At 32.8% G+C, this 14,004-nt stretch overlaps 1 protein-coding gene across 1 annotated transcript; it reads left to right on the top strand.

The window, feature by feature from the left end:
• The first annotated feature begins 8,695 nt into the window (after positions 1–8,695).
• Positions 8,696–11,743, top strand: LOC116020390 (basic proline-rich protein-like). Its single transcript, XM_031260866.1, has one exon. The coding sequence runs from the start codon at positions 8,729–8,731 to the stop codon at positions 11,741–11,743; it is 3,015 nt and encodes a 1,004-aa protein (XP_031116726.1). The 5' UTR covers positions 8,696–8,728.
• The last annotated feature ends 2,261 nt before the right edge of the window (positions 11,744–14,004 follow it).

Here is a 14,004-nt window from a genome sequence, read left to right as displayed (position 1 = left end):
ACAAAATTATACTTAGAATGAAATTTAAAAAAATGTAAATTTTAAATTTTGTATAAGTGATTTTAAACTCTAATCAGACTTATTTTCTTATATGATTGTGTATAGAGTGTATATACACATAATATTTATTAATATGTATATATGTAAATTCTATAATATAATTTATGTAATTATAATTTATATTGATATATTATAATTAAAATAATTAAATTTAGAAATTAAAAAATAACATTATAATTTTGTATTATTAATATAGTGCATAAATATATGTATGTATGCATTTTTAAAAATATAAATAATTATGAACACACATTTTGTTAATTTTATAATTTTATTTTTACTTATATTTAATATTTTATTAATTATAATTAAGAAAATTACATTTACAAATTAAAAGAATTTAATTTTTAAATTTATATGGATTAATGTAGTCCCTAACTATATTACATATTTAGACAAATTTTTAAATATTTTTGAATTTTTAAATAAGAGTATGAGTTTAGACATATTTTAAAATAAGTTTTTAATAAGTAACCATTGTAGTAATTAACGTGTATAATTATGTCATTAATCACAATTCTATTAAAAAAAATATGTCTACATAAATGGATAAAAAGAGAAATTGATACTTTTTTTTTAATTATATAGATATTCATAAATATTATATAATTTCTTTTTCCTTGCATGAAAAAAAATTCTTATTTTAAAATTTTACATTGATATCTGAGTTTTGTTTTAGAATCTACTTTGGTGATGTTTTAAACTTTGAGTAACACTTGTGTGAGACCGTCTCACGGGTCTCAATTCGTAAGACGGATCGGATCTTTGATTAATAGATCAAATATTTTATTAATGAGTCCGATCGTTGGCCTCGTTAATTAAAGATCCGACACATCTCACAGCCTCACACAAGTTTTTGCTTTAAACTTTTGTTTGTGAACATAAATAGTAAATAGATGTCTGGAAACCATTTAGTTTTGTTTCAAAAAATTTTCCAACCCATAAATGTAGCACAATCAATACCTCTCTAAACCATCATTTAAATAATAAGTCTATAATAGACTTTATGATTCAATATTTGTAGATCTATGATATGTTTTTAACTAATTTATTGAAAGTTTATTTTTTTAGTTCTATTATCTCTTATTCTTCTTCATTTTAAATTGATAGATCTCGTGATAATGCATCATTCTTAAATATGTGAATTTCAATTAATTTAATAACATTATATTTAAATATGAGACATTTACCCAATAACGTTATATTTTTTTTCAAACTCCGCAAATGTAAGTTAGTTCAATTAGTTCATTTTTATGTTTGTTTTTCGTTAGTTATGTTATTAATGTAAATTAATTTGTTTTAGACTCATAATATTTAAATAATAACTATTATTTTAGATTTGTAAATTTTTATAATTTATGGTATTTTATAAAATTTGTTTACAGCATTTGTACTACAAAAATTTTAAATTAATGCAATAATACTTATATTTGTCATTAGTAGAATGCTAAAATCATAATAATGATATATTTTACCTTTCACATTTTTAAACTTTGAAAACTAACATCATTTATGTAGGGAGAAATTTATATATAGTAGTAATAATATCGCAGTTGTTTTTAAAAATTAGATAAAATAAACAAATTGATATGCAACAAATTTTTTTTTGGCGAACTTTCGACATGCAACAATGATTCAATATGTATATGCGCGTGCGCGCGCACACACATATAGCAATATAATGATGGAAAATAGAATTAAAAATAAAAATGAGATTACATTTGATTTATTTTTGTTTAATTTTGCACCAAAGTTTACTTTTATGTGCATGATGAAAAGTTTGAAAAAGAATTATTTTAGTTGTCGTACGTAATTTAACTATAGAATTTAAAAAGATATATAACTAAACTTGGATTTGAAATTCAAAAAAAATAAAAAAATTTATAAGTATCTATAATATTATAATATTAAATTAAATAAAAAGATTTCAATTCTATATAAAAGAATTTAATTTTAATTAATTTAATAGACTTAAAATAATAACATGTTAATTTCAATTCTATATAAAATATTAAATTAAAATGGAAATTTTCAATTCGAATAGAATTTAATCATGTAAGTCTACGTTAATTTTAATTATATATTGCAATAGTATTTTAAAAAATCAATTTACGACATTTTTAAAATGAACCAATACTATATTGAAAATGAATATTATATAGTGATTTAATATAATTGTATGTTGATTTAATACATTAAAATAAAAATATCAAAATACATTTTAATTAAAAGTTTTTAATTAGAAATTTTTAATGACATATTTTTTATATATTAATTTTATTTGTATATAAAAAAATTGAACTTAAGTTGAAAAAGAATATACTCAGTATTAGTTTAGTGTATCTAAAGTATACCATGATTCATGGTATAATAAATATTTTAGGTAATCATTACTATAAATTAAATTAACATATATAGCATTTTTGTAATTATTTAATTAGGTAAAAAAGTGATTGTAATTTCAAATTTCAAAACAGAAGTATTTTCTTACGCAAATTATATCGTGGACCATGGTCCACAAAGCATTGTGGACCATGATCATAACTGATACTGCAGTTGTGTTGAACGGATACTGCAGTTGTGTTGAACGGATACTGCAGTTGTGTTGAAAAGATACTGCAGTTGTGTTAAAAGGAAACTGCAGTTGCACGGAACAGAGGTCGTTCTTCCGTTCAACACAACTGCAGTATCTATTCAACACAGCTGCAGTATCTTTTCAACACAACTACAATATCCGTTCAACACAACTGCAGTTCTAGATGAATGACACGGCCTGTGTTCCGCACAACTGCAGTTCCTTTTCAACACAACTACAGTATCCTTTCAACACAACTACAATATCCTTTCAACACAACTGCAGTATCAACTATGACCCATGGTCCACAATGCATTGTGGACCATGGTCCACGGTATAAGGACTGATTTTCTTAGGATCTTGTAGTCCAGTGGCATCAAACCCTTCCTTTTATACGGGAGGTGGTGGGTTCGAGCCTCAGTGGAGGCAATACTGACTCTTGTGCTTCATTTCAAAACAGTAGTATTTTATTAGGATCTTGTAGTCCAGTGGCATCAAACCCTTCCCTTTATACGGGAGGTGGTGGGTTCGAGCCTCAGTGGAGTCAATACTGACTCTTGTGCTTCAATAGGTTACGGAGGCAACCTTTATATGGGAGGCTCTTGTGCTTCAATAGGTTACGGAGGCAACCTTTATATGGGAGGTTGTGCTTCAATAGGTTACGGAGGCAACCTTTATATGGGAGGCTCTTGTGCTTCAATAGGTTACGGAGGCAACCTTTATATGGGAGGCTCTTGTGCTTCAATAGGTTACGGAGGCAACCTTTATATGGGAGGTGGTGGGTGACTCTTGTGCCAATAGGTTACGGAGGCAATACTGACTCTTGTGCTTCAATAGGTTGAGAAAGTTGTAATAGAGTTAGTAGTATTTAAAAAAAAAAGTATTTTCTTAGGATGAGCGGGAAAACAACACTTACATATATATATATACTAGTTTTTTCTACGCGCTTTGCGCGAAAACTTGTGCCTAATATTTAAAATCAATTAGTAAATCATTTTGAAATAGATCTAATGCATTTGTAATTTTATTTTTTTAAGTTGGAGAAGTTTCATAAATATTCACGTAAATTTTTTGTTGGAAATGTATTTGAAATTAACACAAGAAATACAAATTCATTGTGATGATTGAATATATACAACTATAATTATATTTTCAGTAAGGGTACTCAACCTTGTATTACAAGTATTTTTTCCTTGTGTTATTTAGTTAACATGTATCTTTCATTGTTTCCAATTTCACATAAAAGTACGTTGCTTACGCTTTCATTGTTTCCAATTTCACATAAAAGTACGTTGCTTACGGTCCTATAAGATTTCAAAATGAAAGTGGCAAATAACTAACAAATTTGTATTAATTAAAATCTAAAAGTGGCAAATAACTAACAAATTTGTATTAATTAAAATCTAAATGAAAAAATTATTTATTATATTAATCCAATATATAATGTCTACAAATATTATTATCATTAAAGAATATAAGAAAAGATATGGTGGATGCATGTGTATGGTAAATTTAACGGAAAAGATAACGGAAGTTATAACAGTAAGGGTATTTTTGTCCAAAAAATTGTATAGTACAACTCTAAAAACACAATGTACAAAATGGTTAGCATTAGAAATATGGACATAAATGAGGGATATAACTTTGATTGAGACTTATTATGTTTTTAGATATATAGGGTTGACTTCATATGAGTGCACATAGTCTACTTCACGAATGCACACACCCTAAACTGTGTGCACTCATGTAGGCTAAGTGCACACACTTTAGGCTTTATTTATTTATTTATTGGGTCATAATCAGGTGTTGTCGTCCCTTAACGTGTGGTCAGTGCGGCCGCACCACTATGTATACAAATATACACCACTCAATGTTAGAAAATGCATCACACAAATATGCATCATTAGGTACGCATCACCAAAAAATACACCACTACGTATACAAAAATACACCACACATTGTTAGCAAATGCACCATTAGGGGCAAGGGAGTTGTGGTGCATTATTTTGGATGTGTGGTGTGTTTTTTGGTGTTTTGTGTATTTTTATTGTGGTGCGTTTTCTAACATTGAGTGGTGCATTTTTCAAACATTGAGTTGTGCATTTTCAAACATTGAATAGTGCAAACCGCACTGACCGCACGCATGGCCGGTCCTGAGCACGGGCGGGATGGGCGACCGCCCAGGACCCCAAGATAGAAGGGGCCCATCCATATATATGTATATGTATACATATATCTATTATAGTGTTATAATTACTGTTATAATTATATTAGAAAACAAAAAATTAAGAATAGATGGGACTGCAAGAAGCTGAGAATCAATGCTTAATTAAATAATTTAGAAATAGAATCGACATGGGAAGTCGAGGAAACCTAATTATCTTTTATCTATTAGAATCGACACCCTAACCGGCTAATCCATTCGTCTTCTTCAATAAAAATTTTGTCCAATTCGATTAATCAACGATTGTTCATTTGTTTGCCAGTTTGGGCCCCATTGTCTGTTGTAACATGTAAGTTTTCTTCTATTTGTAATTTGTTCTGTCTTTAAAAATATTCAGGTGCTTTTGTTCTTTTCTTATACACAGTTTTTAAAATTTTTATATATATAAAGTTACCTAAAAAGCATTTATGTGATGGTGAGAAAAGAAAAGAAAAAAAACAAGTAGAGTAGCTAATAGAATCACAAAGAGGAGCTATAAATAAATTTTTCAAAAAATCATAATCACTTAATAAAAATTTGAAACAATCTAAAGAAAATTTAAATGACCAATTAAGGCCATGTTAATGACGATTTTGTGTATTAAAAAAGATATGCTAGAGAATGTTAATCTTGATGCAATTATTGATTTTGCATAGCACGTCGAATTTTTTTGTCAGGATTACTTTTGTATTTAAAAAATGTTGAAAATTTTCTAATAATATTTCATGTTATTTGATATATTATCTTTTTAGTATTATTACATTTAAATTTTAGTTTTTAATTTCATATAAGGGGCCCATTTTTTTAATTTCGTCTAGGACCTCTAAAATGTTTGGACCGGCCCTAACCGCACGGGAAGACGCGATTACATTTGAAAAGATTTCTATATTTATTTATTTATTTATTATTTATAGTTCGTTTATAGTTTTGCCCATACTAGGATGACGTACGTTGACAAACTGAATTCTCACGCGTTGTCCTAAATGTATACCTAAATAAATTAATGTAGTAGTGTTATAATCGCTTAAAATGTATATAACTAATAATAGTAAATAGTGACTTAATGACATGATCATTTTTAATATGGAAAATTGTAATTTATGCCCTTCCATAATATGTCAATTATCAATGTGACTTTTGAATAACTAGAGGTGTAAATATTGCCCTTCAATTTTTAAAACGGTACATATATATCCCCTCCCATAACTAGACCTGACAATTCGTGTATACGGGTTCGTTAACGGGTCGACACGATAACGACACGAACACGATAAGGCTAAACACGAACACGACACGTTAAGGTTAACGGGTTAAAAATTGTAACACGTACACGAACACGATTTGTTAACGGGTTAAACGGGTTGACACGATAGACACATTTTGTTAACGGGTTTCGGATCGTGTCGACACGATATGACACGAAACCCGTTTAAACCCGCTAAATCTATTGATATATTAAAAACTAAAATTTAAAGTTAAATTATATAAAAAAGAAATAAAACATACAATCCAATCCATCAAACAAACTAAAAAAATATTCAATTTATAACATTCATAAAATTATAAAATAACATCCAAAAATCATAATTAAAGAAGTTCATACTAGTTTTTAGAATAAAATTGAACACAATAAACATTCAAATTTCATATTGTAAAGACAATGGTTCTTACCTAAATGACAATGGTTCTTAGCGGGTTCTAAACGTGTCTGTGTAAACGGGTTCGTGTAAACGGGTTAACACGATAATATTAATAGGTTAAACGGGTTCTTAATAGGTTTAACGGGTTGACCTGTTAAGACACGAAAACATAATGGGTTCTTAACGGGTCAACCCGTTAACGACCCGGGACATGTTAAGGCTAAACACTAACCCGTTATTTTCGTGTCCGGTTTCGTGTCGTGTTAACGGGTCGTGTCGATAATTGCCAGGTCTACCCATAACGGACCAGAGATTTAAAACGTTGTCCTTTTAAAACGGATCTAGGACAATATATGTACTGTTTTGAAAATTGAGGGACAACATTTACACCTCTAATAATTCAGGAGTTACATTGATAATTCTCATACTATAGAAGGGTATAAATTACAATTTTTCCTTTTTAATATGGTATATTCAGGACTATTTTTCAAATTTTTATTTCATAAGACGGATAGACGGATTTTAAAATATATAATTTTTTAACTCTTGAGTTTTTGGTCAATTTTAATAACTCTCAACTAATTTAGAAGATGAATTTGATATATTATATACTCAAAACCGATAATGAGAATGAGAATTGATTTTGAAAATGTACCTATAAATTTGAGAAAAATAGAGTTTTTGATGTTTTTGATGAGCTATTGTCTCACATTAAGAAAATATACGAGTTTGTACTAGTATAAATAAATTTCAACCTTTTAAATATTTTAAAATGTGTTGGTAGAAAGCTCTCCCTAACGTAATAAGCTAATATTTTTGGTCACACTTGTGTGAGATGAGTCGGGTCGAAGCAACATGCAAATGTCATACTTATATGCTCAAATATAATACTAATCAGGAATACAATTTTTGTTACTTATAAGAGAAAAAGTATTACATTTTCCATAATAAGTAATGTGGACAAGTGCTCCTTACTTATAAGGAAAAATATAATACTTTTGAGAAAAAATGTAAAAGTATTGTATTTTAATTTCCCTTAAAAGTATTACATTTACCCTTATAAGTAATAAAAATTTTATTCCTAATTAGTATTACATTTGAGATATAAATATGACATTTGTGCATATAAGTATTACATTTTCATCTTAACCCGACCCGTCTCACGGTGAGACGGTCTCACACTTTTTCTCAATATTTTTAGAGTAATGCCTATCACTTTCCTACCCAATCTTATACTTTTAATAAAATAAACTACTTAATATAATGAAAAAATCTTTTGTTTTTCGTTAAAATAGTTGCCCAAAGACGCATACTCCAATAGTTATACTATGGACCCGGGTTCACATTGAAAGGTAGACCAGTGTCCATTTACATATTAAATGTTCACAATTTACATACTGAAGAATTGTAAGCATTCAGTATGTAAGTATGTAGTGAACATTCAGTATATAAATGTGAACATTCAATAGGTAAATTTTATATTTTGGACTCGGGTCTACAGAATAATTTGCCCTCACACTCTTTTTTTTTTTTTTTTTTCTGAAATCCATCTCATTGATCAAGATATGTGAAATGTTCTCACAAAAATATTGTAATTAATAATATAAGAAATTCACACAAATAGTTTTAATTTTTATTTGGTTATAGTAGTTCTTGATCTACTTTTAATTACATGCCTAACACTTTAATAACTTCATGGACAATGGCAGTATCGGAGTACAACAATCTCATTAGTCAAATTTTCTGTTTCCGAATTCGCTTTTGAGGCTTAACTAAATTACACTATGAGTCTTTGAGCCTTTGAGCCTCAGTGTTAACTCTTTGTGCTTCAGTAGGTTGAGAAAAATAGTTATTAACAGATATTACATTGCAACGGAGTCAGTAGTACTCAAAAAAAAAACTACGCTATGACTACATTATTTTTAAAATAACATAAAGAAGTAAATTTTTTATATTGTTCAGTTAGAAAGTTCCTTTATGCATGATAAATAATAGGAAATCATCATGAATTGAAATAATGAAAAAAAAATTATGGGAATTAGGTGTGATTTTTTAAATAAGAAGACACCAATATGTTAATAGTTTAAATTTAGACACTCCAAGTAAAATTGTACCTTTAGATCAATTAATCATGTTTCTTTGTAAAAAACAAGCTCATCACTTGCAATTATAAATACTCACCTTTCATAAACTCTTCAATTAACATACTAACAAAAAGGAAATACAAACATTTGCATTAATTTCTTGGGTATGGCCTCCAAATCCCAAGGCCTGACCATCCTTTTACTTTCCCTTATTTTCCTATTCCTTGCCCTTGCCAATTCTCAATACGTACCCACCCCAACTCCATGTACATGTATCGAAACTGGCCTACCCCCTTTCTCACCACCTAGCAACACGGGTGGAGGAGGCCAACCCCCTATCCCACCTCCGGGAAGTGGCCAACCCACTATCTCTCCTGGTAGTAGTGGAACCCCACCCATCACTCCACCTAGTAATGATGGCATCATCCAACCCCCTGTTTCACCCCAAAGCAATAAACAACCATCTATCTCTCCTCCAAGTAATGACCAACCCCCTGTCTCACCTCCGGATAATGGCCAACCCCCTGTCTCACCTCCAAATAATGGTCAACCTCCTGTCTCACCTCTAAGTAATGATCAACCCCCTATCTCTCCTCCAAGTAATGTCCAACCCCCATTCTCTCCTCCACAAAATGCTCAACCCCCTTTATCGCCTTCAAGTAATGGTCAACCCCCTATCTCTCCTGATAGTGCCCAACCACCTATCTCACCACCACCCCCTATCTCTCCCGGTAGTAGTGGACAACCACCTAGCAATGTTGGCAACACCCAACCCCCTTCACCTCAGGGCAGTGGCCAACCACCCATCTCACCTACAGTTAGTGGTCAACCCCCTATATCACCACCAAGTGGCAGTGGCCAACCCCCTATTTCTCCTGGTAGTAGTGGAACCTCGCCTATCACACCACCTAGTAAAGATAATAGCACCCAACCCCCTGTCTCACCCGAAAGCAATAGTCAACCATCTATCTCTCCTCCAAGTAATGACCAACCCCCTGTCTCACCTCCGGATAATGGCCAACCCCCTGTTTCACCTCCAAATAATGATCAACCCCCTATCTCTCCTCCAAGTAATGTCCAATCTCCATTCTCCCCTCAACAAAATGCTCAACCCCCTTTATCGCCTCCGGGTAATGGTCAATCCCCTATCTCACCTACGGGTAGTGGCCAACCCTCTATCGCACCTCCAGGTAATGGTAAACCCCCAGTCTCACCTCCAGGTAGTAGTCAACCACCTATCTCACCTTTGGGTAGTGGCCAACCTCCAATCTCTCCACCGGGTAGTGGCCAACCTCCATTCTCTCCTCCACATAATGCTCAACCCCCTTTATCACCTCCAAGTAATGACCAACCCCCTGTTTCACCTCCGGATAATGGCCAACCCCCTGTTTCACCTCCAAATAATGGTCAACCTCCTGTCTCACATCCAAGTAATGATCAAACCCCTATCTCTCCTCCAAGTAATGTCCAACCTCCATTCTCTCCTCCACAAAATGCTCAACCCCCTTTATCGCCTCCAAGTAATGGTCAACCCCCTATCTCTCCTGATAGTGCCCAACCCCCTATATCACCTACGAGTAGTGGCCAACCCCCTTTATCACCTCCAAGTAATGACCAACCCCCTGTTTCACCTCCGGATAATGGCCAACCCCCTGTTTCACCTCCAAATAATGGTCAACCTCCTGTCTCACCTCCAAGTAATGATCAAACCCCTATCTCTCCTCCAAGTAATGTCCAACCTCCATTCTCTCCTCCACAAAATGCTCAACCCCCTTTATCGCCTCCAAGTAATGGTCAACCCCCTATCTCTCCTGATAGTGCCCAACCCCCTATATCACCTACGAGTAGTGGCCAACCCCCTTTATCACCTCCAAGTAATGACCAACCCCCTGTTTCACCTCCGGATAATGGCCAACCCCCTGTTTCACCTCCAAATAATGGTCAACCTCCTGTCTCACCTCCAAGTAATGATCAAACCCCTATCTCTCCTCCAAGTAATGTCCAACCTCCATTCTCTCCTCCACAAAATGCTCAACCCCCTTTATCGCCTCCAAGTAATGGTCAACCCCCTATCTCTCCTAATAGTGCCCAACCCCCTATATCACCTACGAGTAATGGCCAACCCCCTTTATCACCTCCAAGTAATGACCAACCCCCTGTCTCACCTCCGGATAATGGCCAACCCCCTGCTTCACCTCCAAATAATAGTCAATCTCCTGTCTCACCTCCAAGTAATGATCAACCCCCTATCTCTCCTCCAAGTAATGTCCAACCTCCATTCTCTCCTCCACAAAATGCCCAACCCCCTTTATCGCCTCCAAGTAATGGTCAACCCCCTATCTCACCTACGGGTAGTGGCCAACCCCCTTTCTCACCTCAAAGTAATGTTAGCAATGGTAGCCAACCCTCTATCGCACCTCCAGGTAATGGTAAACCCCCTGTATCACCTCCAGGTAGTAGTCAACCACCTATCTCACCTCTGGGTAGTGGCCAACCTCCAATCTCTCCACCGGGTAGTGGCCAACCTCCATTCTCTCCTCCACATAATGCTCAACCCCCTTTATCACCTCCGGGTAGTGGTCAACCCCCTGTCTCACCTCCATCATTTAGTAGTCAACCATCTATCTCACCTCCTAATAATGGTGGCCGATCCCCTATCTCCCCTACTAATGACAATGATGGTGGTACTTTGCAACCCCCTATCCCACCTCCAGGCAATCGCCAACCTCCTACCTCACCTCCGGGTAATGGTCAACCCCCTGTTTCACCTTATTCCAGTAGTGGTGAACCCCCTATCTCACCTCCTTCCAACGGTGTCAATGTCACCCAACCCCCTATCTCACCTCCTTCCAACGGTGTCAATGTCACCCAACCCCCTATCCCACCTCCTAATAACAGCGGTGGAACATGCCCAAAAGACAAAAATGACTTGGGTGTATGTGCTCTTGCACTCAGGAGGCTCGGTTCAATCTTTCAGGCTGATCACAGTATTCTCATACAGCCTTGCTGCAAATGTCTTAGAGGGCTGAATAATTTCGAAGCTGCTACCTGTCTTTGCACAGCATCTAATCTCCTTGCTCGCCTTATCAACAATCCGAACCTTGCTATAAATACTCTTCTCAAGATGTGCGAAATGAGGGCTCCAAAGGGTTTCAACTGCATACCACGTCGCATGCTTTAGTATGTTGCATTCATTAGTAGTGGAACAGTATAGTTATATATATATAAAAAAAAAAAAATATATATATATATATATATATATATATATATATATATATATATATATAAATAAATGAGTTCAGTGATCAATGTGATAATTTGAACTCCTTTTAATGATTCCGTGTGTTATTTGTCATTACAATATATGAGAATTGAAAAACTTGTTAAGATATTTTGCAATGATATGACTATAGTGTGCAATAGCATTGTCATGTTTGGGCTCATGCTCAAAGTCTTGATGCATAATGTAAATCAAATATAATCTTATTTTGAGATGATAGTAGGTAGAATATTAATGCAAATAAATAACGAATAATAATAGGACTAGTTAGCATAATTTTCCGAAAGACAGACGCGACTGCAGTAATCTAATGGAGAGGCGATCGGAAGGTGCAGGTAGCCACCTCGTCGCCACCGCCATCTCGCCTCGACTGTCATCTCCTCAGTCGAGACACCGCCCACTGTCCATCCCCCACCGTTTACCAGAAAAGGAGCCGGGAAACCAGCTCCACCACCACCGCTTGGCTTGCCGTCGTCCGCGTCGCCGACGATTGATTTCAAAGCAGTATGTACAAATTTATTTTATTTCGAAAATTATTTATAAAATTTTTCAAAATATTGTGAAGAAATTTACATGTATATACATATACGAAATCCAATATATATATATTTCCCAGTATGCAAAAAATCATGTTTTTCGAAATTTATATATGAATTTTTTAGTTTTTGAAATCCTTCTTAATCTACACTTTTAATAAGAGGCAATAATGTTAGACCCATAACTGGAACTAAAAAAAATGTTGGTGTAATAGTCTGATATAAAATATTGTACTTTGTGTTTTTTATATTTTGCAACCTCCAATTAAATTCCTAATTTATCCTAATCTTTTATAACTTTACCAAACTTTTTTCCGTTAAATATAACATATTCGTTAATTCTTCAATTCAATGGTAATTTCCGAAACCTCATCATGTTCAAACAAATTGGCAATTTCTATTTCTTCAAAGAAATTGCCACCTCATGAAGTTCAAACAAATTGGCAATTTCTACTTCTCAAACAAATTATTTTATATATTATATTATATTATTATTATTATTATATATATAATATAATATAATATAATATAATATACATCTACATCAACATCTATAATCTATCTATCTACATACAATACATATACAAATTTAATAAGAGCCAATAAAGTTAGGCCTAACGGGAACAAAAAAAAAATGTTGGTGTAATTATTTGTTGAAATGAATGGTTCATATTATTTTGATTTTAGTATTTTTTTAATGATTTTAGTTATTTACCCTCTATTATACTATTTTCTTCCCTTAAATAACCTTACATTTCGTTAGTATAAACTTTAGTAACGGAATATTCTGCTAACTATTTATTATTCTTTAACTTACTCATTACTTTCTATAACAAAGGTCTTAGGTTCGAACCCCCATCACAGTCAGAGTTGGCATAATTGTTAAACATATACTACGAATATGATAAATGTATTAAAAATATAATATAAAAATTTAACATAAACTTTTATCAAATAATTAGCCCAACAGTTGAGCATCAAAGATTATAAATCGGGAACCTTGAAAATCATTTTCTTGCATTTAAAAAAAATTAGGTTAAGTTTTTTTTTTCCTTTTTATTTTCATTTAATTAATCTTCTTTTGATTATTTAAAACAAGACTCAATATTTCAATTATGTTTTTGCGTTATTTGAATGATTTATGTCATTATGGTATTAATATTTTATTTTATGTATTTCTATAATGGTACAATTGTACATTACTTTAATTACAAATATTGTACACTTTTTTTATCGGACAAAATTGTTCTTACATCATTGTCAGACCTGCACGACCTAATTACAAAGTTGTTAATCATAAATACAACTACACCTGGACTCTAAAACGGTAGGACTATTTTACAAAGAATTGACAATGTTGATAACTCACTAGCTCCAATTGAACAAGTTTACACATTTTTCTCAGAATTTTATTAATGCATGAAAACTTTTAAAGAAATTTTTAAGTTAAATTTTACTATATTATTATAACAATATCTATTGTAACCATATATTTCGAGTTATTTATTATCATCCTCTATTGACAACAATTGTAACAATTGTCAGTGACAAACTCCCAAAATAATTTGTCTCAACAATGAATGGAAAAAAAAATATATCATGAACTTCAACGTTGTGGATGAAAAG

This window comes from Ipomoea triloba, chromosome 5, assembly GCF_003576645.1.
Source record: "Ipomoea triloba cultivar NCNSP0323 chromosome 5, ASM357664v1".
NCBI lineage: Eukaryota > Viridiplantae > Streptophyta > Magnoliopsida > Solanales > Convolvulaceae > Ipomoea > Ipomoea triloba.
The sequence above is the reverse complement of the archived record's forward strand: the minus strand, read 5'-3'. Positions and strand labels throughout refer to the sequence as shown.

What these genes read in the sequence shown, in the direction of transcription:
- LOC116020390 (XM_031260866.1), top strand. Translation starts at nt 8,729, where the DNA reads ATGGCCTCCAAATCCCAAGGCCTGACCATCCTTTTACTTTCCCTTATT.